The sequence below is a fragment of the Taudactylus pleione genome, unplaced genomic scaffold, assembly GCF_031769625.1.
Source record: "Taudactylus pleione unplaced genomic scaffold, aTauple2 ptg000635l, whole genome shotgun sequence".
NCBI classification, from domain to species: domain Eukaryota; kingdom Metazoa; phylum Chordata; class Amphibia; order Anura; family Myobatrachidae; genus Taudactylus; species Taudactylus pleione.
The window spans coordinates 77657-93795 of NW_028285037.1; the positions used below are offsets into that span (position 1 = coordinate 77657).

At 43.5% G+C, this 16139-nt stretch overlaps 1 protein-coding gene across 1 annotated transcript; it reads right to left on the reverse strand.

Annotated features, from left to right (window-relative positions):
• Positions 1–373: 373 nt before the first annotated feature.
• LOC148479123 (olfactory receptor 52A1-like) lies at positions 374–12286 on the reverse strand. The gene is made up of 2 exons (XM_088454919.1): positions 12216–12286; positions 374–1430 (listed from the first exon to the last, which is right to left on the reverse strand). Exons 1-2 carry the CDS (start codon positions 12220–12222, stop codon positions 424–426), a joined length of 1014 nt encoding a protein of 337 aa, XP_088311045.1. The 5' UTR covers positions 12223–12286; the 3' UTR covers positions 374–423.
• Positions 12287–16139: the final 3853 nt, after the last annotated feature.

Sequence of the window (16139 nt, forward strand, 5' to 3'; positions counted from 1 at the left end):
ACACGTCCTCACTAAATGTAACCTACACACCCCTGACACGTCCTCACTAAATGTAGCCTACACACCCCTGACACGTCCTCACTAAATGTAGCCTACACACCCCTGACACGTCCTCACTAAATGTAGCCTACACACCCCTGACACGTCCTCACTAAATGTAGCCTACACACCCCTGACACGTCCTCACTAAATGTAGCCAAGTTACACCCCTTCAGTTACAAGTGGAGATGTGACATACAACTATGGAACATGCAGGGTGCTACAAATCACAAGCTCCGCCCTGTGCGCACATCTGTGTGTCAGCCCTTTCCTAACCTCGCAACCTTGGCTGCGAAAGAAAGAAGGATCCGCGATTATTGCAAGTTCTCCAGATTTTATTTATATAATTATTAATATTTGTACCCGTTACTGTACACCGACTCCTCAATATTTACCGAAAACTTTCCAAGCCTTTTCCCGGATCTGGTTTGTCTTCAGGCCATACACGATTGGATTAAGCATGGGTGGCACCAGTAGATACATGTCAGAGAGTATAATGTGGATATAAGGTGGAATCCTCTCACCATACCGGTGAGACAGGAAAGAAAAGATGGCCAGGACATATAGACTTAGAAAGACACAAATATGGGGTGTACATGTGTTAAATGCTTTCAGACGAGAGTCTTTCGATGGCAGACTGAAGACTGCATGGAAAATCATTGTGTACGATATTATAATAAATAGCAAATCAAAGCCAGCTACAGTAAAGGCCACCATTAGTCCCCAAGCGCTATTTATTTTAATGTCAGCTGCGGCAAGTTTCACAACCGCCATGTGCTCGCAGTAGGAATGCGCTATGACGTTGGTCTTGAATGCAGGAAATCTCTTGATCATAATGAGGCATGGACCAACCAAGACAACCGCTCTGACCAGCAACACGATGACCAGTTTCCCTATCAGACTATTGGTCATTACAGAACCATAGCGGAGTGGCTGACATATGGCAATGTAACGGTCAAACGCCATGGCCAAGAGTAACCCAGATTCAATGGTAGTAAAGGAATGAATAAAGAACATCTGGAGAAGACATGCATCAAAGCTAATGAGTCTTGCATTGAACCAATAGATACACAACATTTTAGGGGTGAAACTTGTACAAAGTAGGGTGTCATTGTTTGCCAGCATGGAAAGTAATATAAACATGGGCTTGTGGAGTCCGGGTGATGCGGAGATGACAGTAATTAGTGTTATATTTCCCAGTAAGGCGATTATATAAAATATACAGAAGGAAGTGGAGATCCACGTGTGTCCATTCTGTAGACCAGGAATCCCAACCAGTATAAAGAAAGTGGGATACAAGGAGGAATTTATCATGTTTTGCTGCAGCTCAGTAGCTCCATTAATCATCGTCATTACTCTGATCTCGTAGCTGCATAAACCACCAGTGTTCCCTGGGGATGAGATCAATGTGAAAATCAAAGTATCAATGATCTGTCATTATTATTGAAAACTCACTGGTGCTTCTAAGTCATTACATATGAATAACCTACAGGGTCATTAGGAACTGAAACCCTGCATATACGTTCTACTGCGGTATTCCACATCTATCTGCCGACCATGTACCCGGTTCTCAGTCTGACACATCCGTGTGTCTTCTGTAGGTCCCACATCTGTGACTTTACGCTAATGCTGCTACAAATCCCCTCCCTGGTGTACAAGCGTGCGGCAAAAACAAGTCGCCCACTTTTAGCTTCAGTGGATTCTCAAATTCGGTATCGGTATGATTTACTGCCGGAACCATGCCCGGCGGTTGGAATCCCGACAGCGGCATCTCGGCAGACGAGGAAATCCAGATCGTCCTAAGGTAAGTATTGTCTAACCTAATTCTACCCCCTAACCTTCTCCCCTAGTGCCTAACCCTAACCCCCACTTCCCCGCCGCCTAAACCCAAGTCCCCCCCCGGGGGTGCCTAACCTACACCCCCCATTCCCCATTGCCTAATCCTAACCTCCCGGAGGGGGTGGCTAACCCTAAATCCCCCGCAGGAACCCTAAACCTAACCCTCCCCTCCGCGCGGCTATCCGCACTCGGCGTCTGTAAAATGACAGGCGTCTAGATTTAGACGCCTGTCGTTTAACCCTCGACGGGATTAAGCAGTCGGGGAGCCGGCTGTCGGGATTTGGTCCGCCGGCTTCTCGGCTGCATACCCTCAGATACAGCTCGTGCGTCTTTAGGCCTCACCATGGGTTGCACCACGGAATATTATACCAGCCCTATGGCCCGTGCAGATTTTCTCTCTTTTGCCTCCTATGTGAGTGATTCTGTGTATGTGTACGCAACCACTACACCGACACTCACCTGCAACACTATCGTAACACATCCATTAGACCAGGGATGGGGAACCTCAGGCCCCCGGAATCATTTGGTCTGGCCCTCAGAGCTTTTTTCTGCTAGCCTCATCTTGCTAGCAGGGTGCCTAGAATGGCACATTGCAGCCAGAATTTATGCAGCAGTGCCACCTGGGGTGTCCTTCAGACGGTCACAGCGCATTGCTGTAATCACTGGCGATTGTGGCCCCGGCCCTGTGTGACATCACACGGAGGGGGCGTGGCCTGCATCGGGCCCGCGAATAATGTATATATCAACATGGCCCTCGGCAGAAAAAAGGTTCCCCACCCCTGCATTAGACGAACACTCTTAATGTACTTCAGTAATCGCAACTGCGGCTCTGTACAAACACACTACGGCTTAGACTCATGCGCAGTAAATAAATAAATTGCTCCGCTCCTTAGGACCCCATATGCTATTTCTGTGGAGCTACAGTACACAAGATTACAGCATTAATTATATAATTGGTAGAACGCCCATCAGAATTTCTCTGTGCTACAGGATAGACGCACTCGTGCCTCTAAACATTCACCAACCTGAGATTTCATTTTGCAGAATTAAATATTTAAATGAGCTAGCGGAGGAAGAGTCACCATATTACCTATAACCTTAATCTGTTCTTGGAGATCCTTAGGGACAGTGTAAGTGGGGAGACAGTACAGGTCAACTACAATGACAGAAGTGATGTCCTCACAAATTATTTAGACACATTAAAATGTTAAATCTGTATTTATGTTCATTGAAATATGCCATACATTCAATTGCCCAAGAGATTTTCTTGGCCAAAATCAATGTGGCTATTGTAAAAAAAATTTAATTATTGCAGGTATGCGCGGTCCCGATTTCTGCAGTATTCAATTGAAAATATCGGGCGCAAAGTTTTTGTGAAAAATAAAAAAAACATGAGGAGAGCAGCCTGTACCATAAAAATGTAAAATAAAAATTAGTTAACATAAATAATGTATATTACTATCTCAAAGAAAAATAGCTTTTAAAATTTAAAATGGCTGATTTTGTGCATTTTATTAAAAATGAAAAAGAAAATGGTAAAAAGCAAACTTAGTATAATTAAAAAACAAATAAAATAAAAAAAATAAATTGGAATAAATTAAAAAGTTGATTTTGGGGCAACTAAAGGCCACTTAAAAAAAAAAAATAGATATATATTTATAAAAAGCTATTTTTTCCATTGAAATAAATACATTCGATAGATTTGGGGTGCATAAAAAAATTAAAAAGTTGATTTTGGAGTAATTTGAGACCATTTTTGTTTCACACCAAAAATTACATGAAAATATTGAACCAATTAAGCTAATTAAAAACTTCCAATTGCCTAAATAAGGGGTCTATCCATTAGCAGATAAAAAGAACGATTGAACAATATACTGTTCAATCGTTCATTATATCTGCTAATGGATAGGCCCTGAACTATGACAGATTCGCACTCCTGCGGCTGATAATTCGCATCTATCATCTCTCCAACATGTTGGTCAATTATCGCCTGTAGCTGTACGATATTAGCAATGTCGTGCAGTTTTATATGCAGTGAACCACGAAAGATATTAGCGGCAGCTACAGAGCAGTTCAGAGAAAAAAAATCCCCTCCCTGAATGATGTCATACGATATCGTTCATCGTTTTCCAAAATCTGTCATGTACATCAGGGCCGCAACTAGGGGGGGTTAGAGGTGGACGTGCACCGGGTTCCCGGAATGCAGGGGGTGAAAAAGGGCTGACTCAGCCCCTGCACACCCCGCGCAGTCTTGTAGTGCGCGGTGACTTGGGGGCTGCAGATTCCATGCAGACCAGCTGTCTGCGTGGGCTTTGCTGAAAACGGCCATCCAAAAATGGCCACCGCCAAGGAGGAGACAGATGCTAGAGGTCATACTGGACCTCTAGTGTCTGTTAGGCCAGCGCAATGCACATAGCATTCCCAGAAGTACCGGGAACGGTGGCGCTGCAGGGAAAAGATGCAGAAAGCTGCATCTTCTCCCGTGAAACCCCCTGGCAACGAGCATAAACCCCATTGCAACGAGCATGAAACCCCATGGCAATGAGCATGAAACCCCCTGGCAACGAGCATAAACCCCATTGCAACGAGCATGAAACCCCATGGCAATGAGCATGAAAGCCCCTGGCAACGAGCATAAACCCCCTGGCAACGAGCATAAACCCCCTGGCAACGAGCATGAAACCCCCGACAACTAGCATGGAACCTCTAGTAATGAGCATAAAACCCCTGACAACGAGCAGGTAATTTTAAAGTAATTAGAAGCGTTACTATGGGGCATAAAATGGTGTCGGGCAAATATGTAAGTTGCACTTTGGTAATAGGCATTACAGTGGGTGGCATAATGTGCAATGGGCATTATGGTGTGTGGCATAATGTGCAATGGGCATTATGGTGTGTGGGATAATGTAAGTCGCTATACCAGGGTCATCTGACTAGTGCACTGCCTTATGGAGGAGCAAGGACAAAATCCAGGTACGGGAAGGGAGGGGGCGCAAAATTGCTGCCTTGCACCGGGTGACAGATATCCTAGTTTCGGCCCTGTGTACATGACTGATATCGTTCAGCACAGCCACCAGAATTTTCAAGGGATATCTTTTTGTCTTTCATCGATCAGAAATACATCTGCTAATGGATAGGACCCTTTAGTAGTCAGGGGGGTGTCCAAAGAGTTCTGAACCAAGTCCATTGTTTGAAATAGGGATTTTTTCCAACTTTGCATCTGCTTCTAACATGAGAATAATACCACTTTCAGACAGAAAGTTGCAAAAAACCCGGCTTTTACCCGCCATTTTGCGTGCCAGGTTTTTTGCCATTTTCTGTCTGATACCCCTTTCACACTGAAAATGAAAATCCCGGGTAATTCACTTTTACCCGGTAATTTGCAGAACAACCCGGGTGCCAGTGTGAAAGGGTCAACCCGGGACTTAATTCCCAGGTCTACGACACTGCAACAAACCAGGGTTGGAGACCCGGAAATTTTGTCCCGGGATGACCCTTTCACACTGGGAAAAATCCTGGGTTGTTTAGCAAATTAACGGGTAAAAGTGAATTACCCGGGATTTTAATGTTCAGTGTGAAAGGGGTATTAAAGACTGTGGTAGTTTCCGATTGAAATTTCTGCAAGTGAAATTGTCGCACCCAATTGATTAGCAAAAATCTTGCACCTGTGGGAAAAACCCCATAGCCCGAGATTTTTGAAAAATTTGTGTCCAATTAAATATGCCCCTCTAATGTTACATTTTGAGTTTGAATATTAAAATCCAGAAGGTTGTTTGGTACTAATAGTTGTTGTTAGGTCATATAAAATTGTAAACGCATAAATATATTATTATAATCCGTAATATAAAGTAAGAAGGATAGGTGACTAATATAATACCTGATTAACGTACTGTGTAGATCAATGATCCGTTTGTTACACTGCATCAGAGATCCGTTCTGTACCATACAGTGCTAGCACAACACACAGCAGATGTGATGACGTGCAGGATCCTCTAATCGTCATGTAGGAGACGTGTATATGTACAGATGTGATGACGTGCAGGATCCTCTAATCGTCATGCAGGAGACGTGTATATGTACAGATGTGATGACGTGCAGGATCCTCTAATCGTCATGCAGGAGACGTGTATATGTACAGATGTGATGACGTGCAGGATCCTCTAATCGTCATGCAGGAGACGTGTATATGTACAGATGTGATGACGTGCAGGATCCTCTAATCGTCATGTAGGAGACGTGTATATGTACAGATGTGATGACGTGCAGGATCCTCTAATCGTCATGCAGGAGACGTGTATATGTACAGATGTGATGATGTGCAGGATCCTCTAATCGTCATGTAGGAGACGTGTATATGTACAGACGTGATGACGTGCAGGATCCTCTAATCGTCATGTAGGAGACGTGTATATGTACAGACGTGATGACGTGCAGGATCCTCTAATCGTCATGCAGGAGACGTGTATATGTACAGATGTGATGACGTGCAGGATCCTCTAATCGTCATGCAGGAGATGTGTATATGTACAGATGTGATTACGTGAAGGATCCTCTAATCGTCATGCAGGAGACGTGTATATGTACAGATGTGATGAAGTGCAGGATCCTCTAATCGTCATGCAGGAGACGTGTATATGTACAGATGTGATGACGTGCAGGATCCTCTAATCGTCATGTAGGAGACGTGTATATGTACAGATGTGATGACGTGCAGGATCCTCTAATCGTCATGTAGGAGACGTGTATATGTACAGATGTGATGACGTGCAGGATCCTCTAATCGTCATGTAGGAGACGTGTATATGTACAGATGTGATGAAATGCAGGATCCTCTAATCGTCATGCAGGAGACGTGTATATGTACAGATGTGATGGCGTGCAGGATCCTCTAATCATCATGTAGGAGACGTGTATATGTACAGACGTGATGATGTGCAGGATCCTCTAATGTCATGTAGGAGACGTGTATATGTACAGATGTGATGACGTGCAGGATCCTCTAATCGTCATGTAGGAGACGTGTATATGTACAGATGTGATGACGTGCAGGATCCTCTGATCGTCATGTAGGAGATGTGTATATGTACAGATGTGATGACGTGCAGGATCCTCTAATCGTCATGTAGGAGACGTGTATATGTACAGATGTGATGACGTGCTGGATCCTCTAATCGTCATGGAGACGTGTATATGTACAGATGTGATGACGTGCAGGATCCTCTGATCGTCATGTAGGAGATGTGTATATGTACAGATGTGATGACGTGCAGGATCCCCTAATTGTCATGTAGGAGACGTGTATATGACAGATGTGATGACATGCAGGATCCTCTAATCGTCATGTAGGAGACGTGTATATGTAAAGATGTGAGCGGTGTTCCCTTCATAAGATCCCGCACTTACTATAGTGATGTCAGTCTGGTTATCGCTCCAGTCAGGTCCTGTCCTGTTCTGTATGTACAGTGTTGGGTTACAGGGTTATAGACACATTACCTGCTGTCCTGGATCTGTTAACAAAAAGTATGGTGGTCGCTCACATCAACTTAATGACATTGCACAGGTGCTTGTAAAGGGCGGGGTTTACACTGAGCTACAGAAAAAAAGGGATTTTCCCTCCAGCACACTGCAGCAAAATCAACAAAAATACTTGAATCCTACATGATAATAGAAATTCAGAGGTATTGGTTTACATACATTTGCAAATATATGAATAAGCGCTGGGCCAACGTCAAGGCTCCTCTATACCAGAGTCCCTAACATTATGGGGTTCACGTCCGAGATGCAGGGAACCCCAAAAGAATCCAGCCAAGGACTATCCCCAGGGTATTACACGAAAAATGGAAGAAAGGTGAAAGTGAAGTGTAAAGTATAGTTGTGTAAAGATAAATCAATAAGTGTTAATGGTAAGGGGTTAAAATTACATAAATAATAGACAATCAAATAGAAAGGTGATAAAAAAATATCTATGTGAATTAAGTGGTGATGCCCTGAAAAAAGGCCCAGCCAGAGCAACTTCGGGGGCCCCACGCCCAAACGCTCTCCCCAAAATAATTGTTGCTAAGGGCATCACCACTTAATTCACATAGATATTTTTTTATCACCTTTCTATTTGTTTGTCTATTATTTATGTAATTTTAACCCCTTACCATTAACACTTATTGATTTATCTTTACACAACTATACTTTACACTTCACTTTCACCTTTTTTCCATTTTTCATGTGATGCCCTGGGGATAGTCCTTGGCTGGATTCTTTTGGGGTTCCCTGCGTCTTGGACGTGAACCCCATAATGTTAGGGACGCTGGTATAGAGGAGCCTTGACGTTGGCCCAGCGCTTATTCATATATTTGCAAATGTATGTAAACCAATACCTCTGAATTTCTATTATCATGTAGGATTCAAGTATTTTTGTTGATTTTGCTGCAGTGTGCTGGAGGGAAAATCCCTTTTTTTCTGTAGTCCTGGATCTGTTGCAAACTACTGAAGTAATTAGTAACAATGTACTGATCACCGCATATCTACATAACCTTCCCCTTGTCAGGTTATATTCCCACAGGTTAAAGGAGAATAGTGTTTAAAATATAAAAAGAAACATTATTAAATCATGTTTTGTTTGTTTTTAATGTTATGGTAACAATGGTGAAGACAAGGGGCATCCAATATTTTTCTTGCAGTATAGAATGTTGTCAAGCGCTTCTAATTTGTAACCAAAGCAGCTTTCTTAAACAAAATAAATCGTCTTAAATTATGTGTGGTACCAGAAAGCGCTATAAATTAAGCGTAATAAATACAATACATATGCTTTAAAAAATAAATAAAAAAATTTTGTTTTTTAAATTATACAAATATCTCTATATATAATATATATATATATATATGTTAAATATATATAATGTGCAATAAAATGGATCCGCAGGGTGTAATCAGTTAATAGGACACATAAAATGCACACTAAAAAGATGTTTATAGCCCCTTTTGTATGAATGTGGTGATTAACCTCTCGGCTTCTGGCACAATATGTACTGAAACACTTTCCCTGTCTTACCCAACCGAGTGATCTCCTGTTCACAGTCAGTGCAGCTAGCCGATGTGCTGTCAGTGGTGTTCACTCTGTACGGTTTTTGCCAAGCGGATGCACGGTCACTCTGCTCCGTCCTGAGCGCTGTAAGCGGATAGTTCACGGGAGTCTCCACAAGAGAGTACAATCACTGTTGCTGGGTGCCTTCCTTCACCAACATGTTTCGTTACAATGAGTAACTTTTTCAAGGTGCCAGAACACAAGAGGTTAATCACCACATTCATACAACATCAACATCTTTTTAGTCTGCATTTTATGTGTGTCCTATTAACTGATTACATCCTGCGGATCCATTTTATTGTACATTTATTATATATATTTTACTTTTATTTATATATACAGGTTGAGTCTCCCATATCCAAATATTCCGAAATACGTAATATTCCGAATTACGGAATATTTTTAGTGTGACTGAGAAAGTGAAACCTTTGCTTTCTGATGGTTCAATGTACACAAACTTTTTTTAAAGCACAAAATTATTAATATACAATATACAATAACCTTCAGGCTGTGTGTATAAGGTGTATATGAAACATAAATGAATTTCATGTATGTACGCAAAATTTTTTTGATGCTCAAAATTATTAAAAACATAGTATAAAATGACCTGCAGGCTGTGTGTATAAGGTGTATATAGAACATAAATGTATTCTGTGTTTAGATTTGGGTCCCATACCCAAGATATTTCATTATAGTATTCAAATATTCCAAAATACGAATATTCCGATATCCAAAATACCCCTGGTCCCAAGCATTTTGGATATGGGAGACTCAACCTGTATATATATATATATTACTTTTTTATATATATATATATTTATAATATTTTTTTATTTTTTTTTAAACCTTTTTTTTTTTTTAAGGCATATTTTTCTTGCAGTGCCGTATTAAGGAAATTACTTTGGATGGAGGGCTACAAACTATTTTCTTGCAGTTATCCTCCAGTTAGGTCAGGGTTCTTTGCTGAGTATACAGTATCTAATACTGCGTACACACTAGATAACTTGCAAATGATCCATAGAAAAAAAGATTCCCTCTAGCACACTGCAGAAATGTCAACAAAAAATACTTAAATCCTACATGATAATAGAGATTCAGAGGTATTAGTTACATACATTTGCAAATATATGAATAAGCGCCAGGCCATCGTCAAGGCTCCTCTATACTGGCGTCCCTAACATTAAGGGGTTCACGTGAGAAGCAAGGTAACCCAAAAAAATTCCAGCCAAGGACCATCCCCAGGGCATCACACGAAAATGGGAAAAAAGGTGATAGTGAAGTGTAAAGAAAAGATGTGTGAAGATAAATCAGTAAGTGTTAATGAAATGAGAAAGAATTAAAATGACATAAATAATAAACAATTAGAAAAGTGATAAAAAATATCTATGTGAATTAAGTGGTGATGCCCTGAAAAAGGTCCAGCCAGAACAACTCCGGGGGCCCCACTCCCAAACGCTCACCCCAAAATAATTATTGCTACATAATAGTAGCACCCACTCTGGGTCATATAATTACAAATTAGTGTACTGCATAATAACAGCACATGTGTAAGCTGAGAGCTGACTCACCTTGGAGGTACCCCAGAAACCTCAACATGGCACTATAAGGACCAGCACATCCTCCCAATGCTGACTCCCTTCATACCTCTCAAGACTGCAAATAAAAAGTATGGTGGTAGCTCATATCAGCTTAATGACATCACACAGGTGCTTGTAAAGGGCGGGGTTTACACTGAACCATAGAAAAAAAGATTCCCTCCAGCACACTGAAGAAATGTCAACAAAAAATACTTAAATCCTACATGATAATAGAGATTCAGAGGTATTAGTTACATACATTTGCAAATATATGAATAAGCGCCAGGCCATCGTCAAGGCTCCTCTATACCAGCGTCCCTAACATTAAGGGGTTCACGTACGAGAAGCAAGGTAACCCAAAAATATTCCAGCCAAGGACCATCCCCAGGGCATCTCACGAAAATGGGAAAAAAGGTGATAGTGAAGTGTTAAGAATAGATTTTTGGGGGGTATCTTGCTTCTCGGACGTGAACCCCTTAATGTTAGGGACGCCAGTATAGAGGAACCTTGACGATGGCCTGGTGCTTATTCATATATTTGCAAATGTATGTAACTAATACCTCTGAATCTCTATTATCATGTAGGATTTAAGTATTTTTTTGTTGACATTTCCGCTGTGTGCTGGAGGGAATCTTTTTTTCTATGGTTCAGTGTAAACCCCGCCCTTTACAAGCACCTGTGCTATGTCATTAAGCTGATATTAGAGACCACCATACTTTTTATTTGCAGACTTGCAAATGATGCAATGGTCATCTAGAACTTCTGTGAACTCCTGGACAAATGATCTAGTGCATACACACTGTGCAATCTAACAAATGACCGAACCATATATCTTGTTTGGTGGTTAGATAGTTAACTATATAGTGTCGCCTAGTAGTCTGGTAGTGCGTACACACTGCACGATTTGCAGGAAATCATTAACGCGATAAACTGCATGTAGGGAAGGCCTGAAGATGCAACGGACAACGCCGTGGGAGCGCGCATAGTGAGTGATACACATTTTTTATTTATTTCAATTATCTATGGCCATATTAAGTGGTTTTATTATATGTAAGGTGTACAATATATTCTAGTAATCATGCTATATTAAATGAATCTGTAACTTTTTATTATAGCGCTCCCTTGTGTGTATTTTTTCTGTTGTGTATTTAGTCTTTCCAGATCCTTTTTGGGAGCTGCAATACGGGTAACAAGTGATTATTATTATATATATATATATATATATATATATATTTTTTTTTTTTGCACCTGCTCTAGATATTTATTACCAGTTATTTATATAGCGCACACATATTTGCAGCACAGATATTTAGCTATATCAGTATTCTTATATCACAGTTATCTGCTGCAGTCCCTGTTTTTCAATTACGTAAGCAGTCCCCAAAGCTTAGCTCTTTCTGCAGTAGCCATTGTATCCTATAGGCTGCGTGTTTGTGATTTCTTGCATTGATAATTGCGTGTGGGGATTGAGAAATCCATGTTTGAGCCCGGAGCCCGTGTCCTACAAGACTTGCTAAAACAAACCCTCCATAAATAGTCACTTATTGCCTCAACATGCAGCGATAGGAAATGATGCTTATTGCAGAATAAATGACACCCCTAATACTATAGTTGTATATACTGAACTGCTACATGCAGAGCACTGTATAACTCCATTGTGATAGGGGCAGAGCATCACATACCTGACATACTGTAACTCCAGCGCAGCCACGAGCCTGTGTGTAAGTCACTATGCTCAGACACCCTGCAGCCACGAGCCTGTGTGTAAGTCACTATGCTCAGATGCCCTGCAGCCACGAGCCTGTGTGTAAGTCACTATGCTCAGACGCCCTGCAGCCACGAGCCTGTGTGTAAGTCACTATGCTCAGACACCCTGCAGCCACGAGCCTGTGTGTAAGTCACTATGCTCAGACACCCTGCAGCCACCAGCCTGTGTGTAAGTCACTATGCTCAGACACTCTGCAGCCACCAGCCTGTGTGTAAGTCACTATGCTCAGACGCCCTGCAGCCACCAGCCTGTGTGTAAGTCACTATGCTCAGACGCCCTGCAGCCACGAGCCTGTGTGTAAGTCACTATGCTCAGACGCCCTGCAGCCACGAGCCTGTGTGTAAGTCACTATGCTCAGACGCCCTGCAGCCACGAGCCTGTGTGTAAGTCACTATGCTCAGACGCCCTGCAGCCACGAGCCTGTGTGTAAGTCACTATGCTCAGATGCCCTGCAGCCACGAGCCTGTGTGTAAGTCACTATGCTCAGACACCCTGCAGCCACGAGCCTGTGTGTAAGTCACTATGTAAGTCACTATGCTTAGACGCCCTGCAGCCACGAGCCTGTGTGTAAGTCACTATGTGACTTACACACAGGCTCGTGCTTAGACACCCTGCAGCCACGAGCCTGTGTGTAAGTCACTATGTAAGTCACTATGCTCAGACACCGTGCAGCCACGAGCCTGTGTGTAAGTCACTATGCTCAGACACCCTGCAGCCACGAGCCTGTGTGTAAGTCACTATGCTCAGACACCCTGCAGCCACGAGCCTGTGTGTAAGTCACTATGCTCAGACACCCTGCAGCCACGAGCCTGTGTGTAAGTCACTATGCTCAGACACCCTGCAGCCACGAGCCTGTGTGTAAGTCACTATGTAAGTCACTATGCTGAGACGCCCTGCAGCCACGAGCCTGTGTGTAAGTCACTATGCTCAGACACCGTGCAGCCACGAGCCTGTGTGTAAGTCACTATGTAAGTCACTATGCTCAGACACCGTGCAGCCACGAGCCTGTGTGTAAGTCACAATGTAAGTCACTATGCTCCGACACCGTGCAGCCACGAGCCTGTGTGTAAGTCACTATGTAAGTCACTATGCTCAGACACCGTGCAGCCACGAGCCTGTGTGTAAGTCACTATGTAAGTCACTATGCTCACACACCGTGCAGCCACGAGCTTGTGTGTAAGTCACTATGTAAGTCACTATGCTCAGACACCGTGCAGCCACCAGCCTGTGTGTAAGTCACTATGTAAGTCACTATGCTCAGACACCGTGCAGCCACCAGCCTGTGTGTAAGTCACTATGCTCAGACGCCCTGCAGCCACGAGCCTGTGTGTAAGTCACTATGCTCAGACACCCTGCAGCCACGAGCCTGTGTGTAAGTCACTATGCTCAGACACCCTGCAGCCACCAGCCTGTGTGTAAGTCACTATGCTCAGACACCCTGCAGCCACGAGCTTGTGTGTAAGTCACTATGCTCAGACACCCTGCAGCCACGAGCCTGTGTGTAAGTCACTATGTAAGTCACTATGCTCAGACACCCTGCAGCCACCAGCCTGTGTGTAAGTCACTATGCTTAGACACCCTGCAGCCACCAGCCTGTGTGTAAGTCACTATGCTTAGACACCCTGCAGCCCCAGTCTGGCTGGGAGATATTTATACTGAGCCAGGAGGACTCTGACTGTTGCCCCTCTGGGTTTTTATCCGTCCGTAAAGCCCAAGAGACCTAGATAATTACCAAACAGCATAATAAATTTTCCAGCTTCATCAGTTAATTGGGAAACAACAGTTTTCAAAGTCTTCCAAGGTCATTAACAGTCCAGGAAATTGCAATATTTAAAAAATTAAAAAATAAACATTTAACATTTTTCAGATACAAACTTTAATGGTAAAGAGAATATAGATTACAGTCAAACCGGACCTATTCACCCCGGAGAGGGGCTCATTGTATCGCAGGCCCCTGCCCCGCCCCTGAACATGTGATGCCATGTGAGGGGCTGCCAGCAGGAGATAACAGAAAGCGGCTTGGGCACACTGCAGGTGCAGGTATGGCGCGTTCTTTGGATGCCCCAAGTAGCACTGCAGCAGCGCTCCTGGCTATACGATGCTGTTCCAGGTACCCTGCTAGCCAGATGCTGGAGCTATGGGCAGTGATACCAGCGAGTGTACACCCCTTCCCAGCAGGGACCTAGGCTACGCTGTGTGTGCATGAGGATTACCCTTCAGGAAGAGCCCAGACTTGCTGGCGTGTATTTTCTCTGTCGGGCAGGGGGTACAGTAGGTTATGGTTTTCTCTGTCGGGCAGGGGGTACAGTAGGTTATGGTTTTCTCTGTCGGGCAGGGGGTACAGTAGGTTATGGTTTTCTCTGTCGGGCAGAGGGTACAGTAGGTTATGGTTTTCTATGTCCGGGCTATCAACCAGATAGAAGACTTAAGAGACAGGTTTGGGAGTAGAGATGGGATAAGCCTTGAGCAAAATAAGTTATTCAGCTTTTTAACTATTTCCCACATCTTGGCCAATAATTGCAGATAGGGATGGATTTAATAAGGTTTATTTTATTGTAGCAGGTATAATAACCCTGCTATTAGCTAGACCGTGTCTAAATAGTGCCCAGTGGCGTCACTAAAGTCAGTGTCACCTAGTGCGCTAAGTTATCCTTGCAGGGAAGGGAGGTCGGCCTTCCCTCTGAGGGGCGTATCCATCACTGCCGGACACGCTGGGCTGCCCCTAGAGACTCCGCGCCCTGCCAGCTCCTCAGTGATCCGGAGTAGGGTGCTGCACAATCACATAACAGTGCCACGCCTGGCTCCAGGTCACTGAGGACGAGCCGCCATTTTGGTATCACTCCCCCCCCCCGGATAGTGACACACAGCGTGGTCCGCAGATTGCTAGTGATGACACTGATTGTGCCTCTACCTCAGCCGCATCCTCTATGATCCCCAGGAGTAGGCTTGTAACTAGCACCTGAGAATAAAGGATAAAGGTCTCATTTAATTCTGGAAATGAGCCGGGGAGTATTTTGGGGATACGGGGATAGAAATGGATGATTATATACCTCTAAATATTCATATTTTTTTCTCCCATTCAGTCATATCAGAATGAAAAGCTGCTCTTAGGAGGGAAAACTCAGTATCTTGGCTTCCGGCTGTAAGTGGATAACTTTATATCCTAACACTTTGCTGTAGGAGTCCATTATCCGAAATACGCTGCTCCAGTAATGGTCACACCATCAGTAACTTACACCCCAGGTCCCTTTCCTCCTTATACATCCAGAGAGGAGAGCGTCCTGTTACTATGGTGAGTAATAGGGAGGTATAGGTGGTACTGCCCTATTACTATGGTGAGTAATAGGAAGGTATAGGTGGTACAGCCCTATTACTATGGTGAGTAACAGGGAGGTATAGGTGGTACAGCCCTATTACCAGTCATTATGGTGACAGTGTCTGTGGGGGGTACCACGGACTATGGCTGTGTCTGATAGATACTTATAGAGAGCTGTAATTGCCACATGAAAGGTCGGGACCTGGAGCATTGCTCGTGGTTTAGCCTTTATGACCCGAGTGGTTTCCTCTGTGGTGATTTCATTACTAAACTCTTCTGTATCAGGGTTGGATGATTTAGGGGAGTTTGTCTGTCAGAAATGTACAGATTGATACAGGAGTTTGTGGAGCAGATTCTCTCTTACAGACTGGTTGGAACGCTGTAACCGCCGAACTGTGAGCGCCACAGACCGGTACATAATGTAGCGGTGACCACAGCTCCTCAGTTGCACCACAACTACCACAATGAGATGCAGACATGTGAGTCAGTGAATGACCATAAGATTACGTCCGAGGAGTAGGG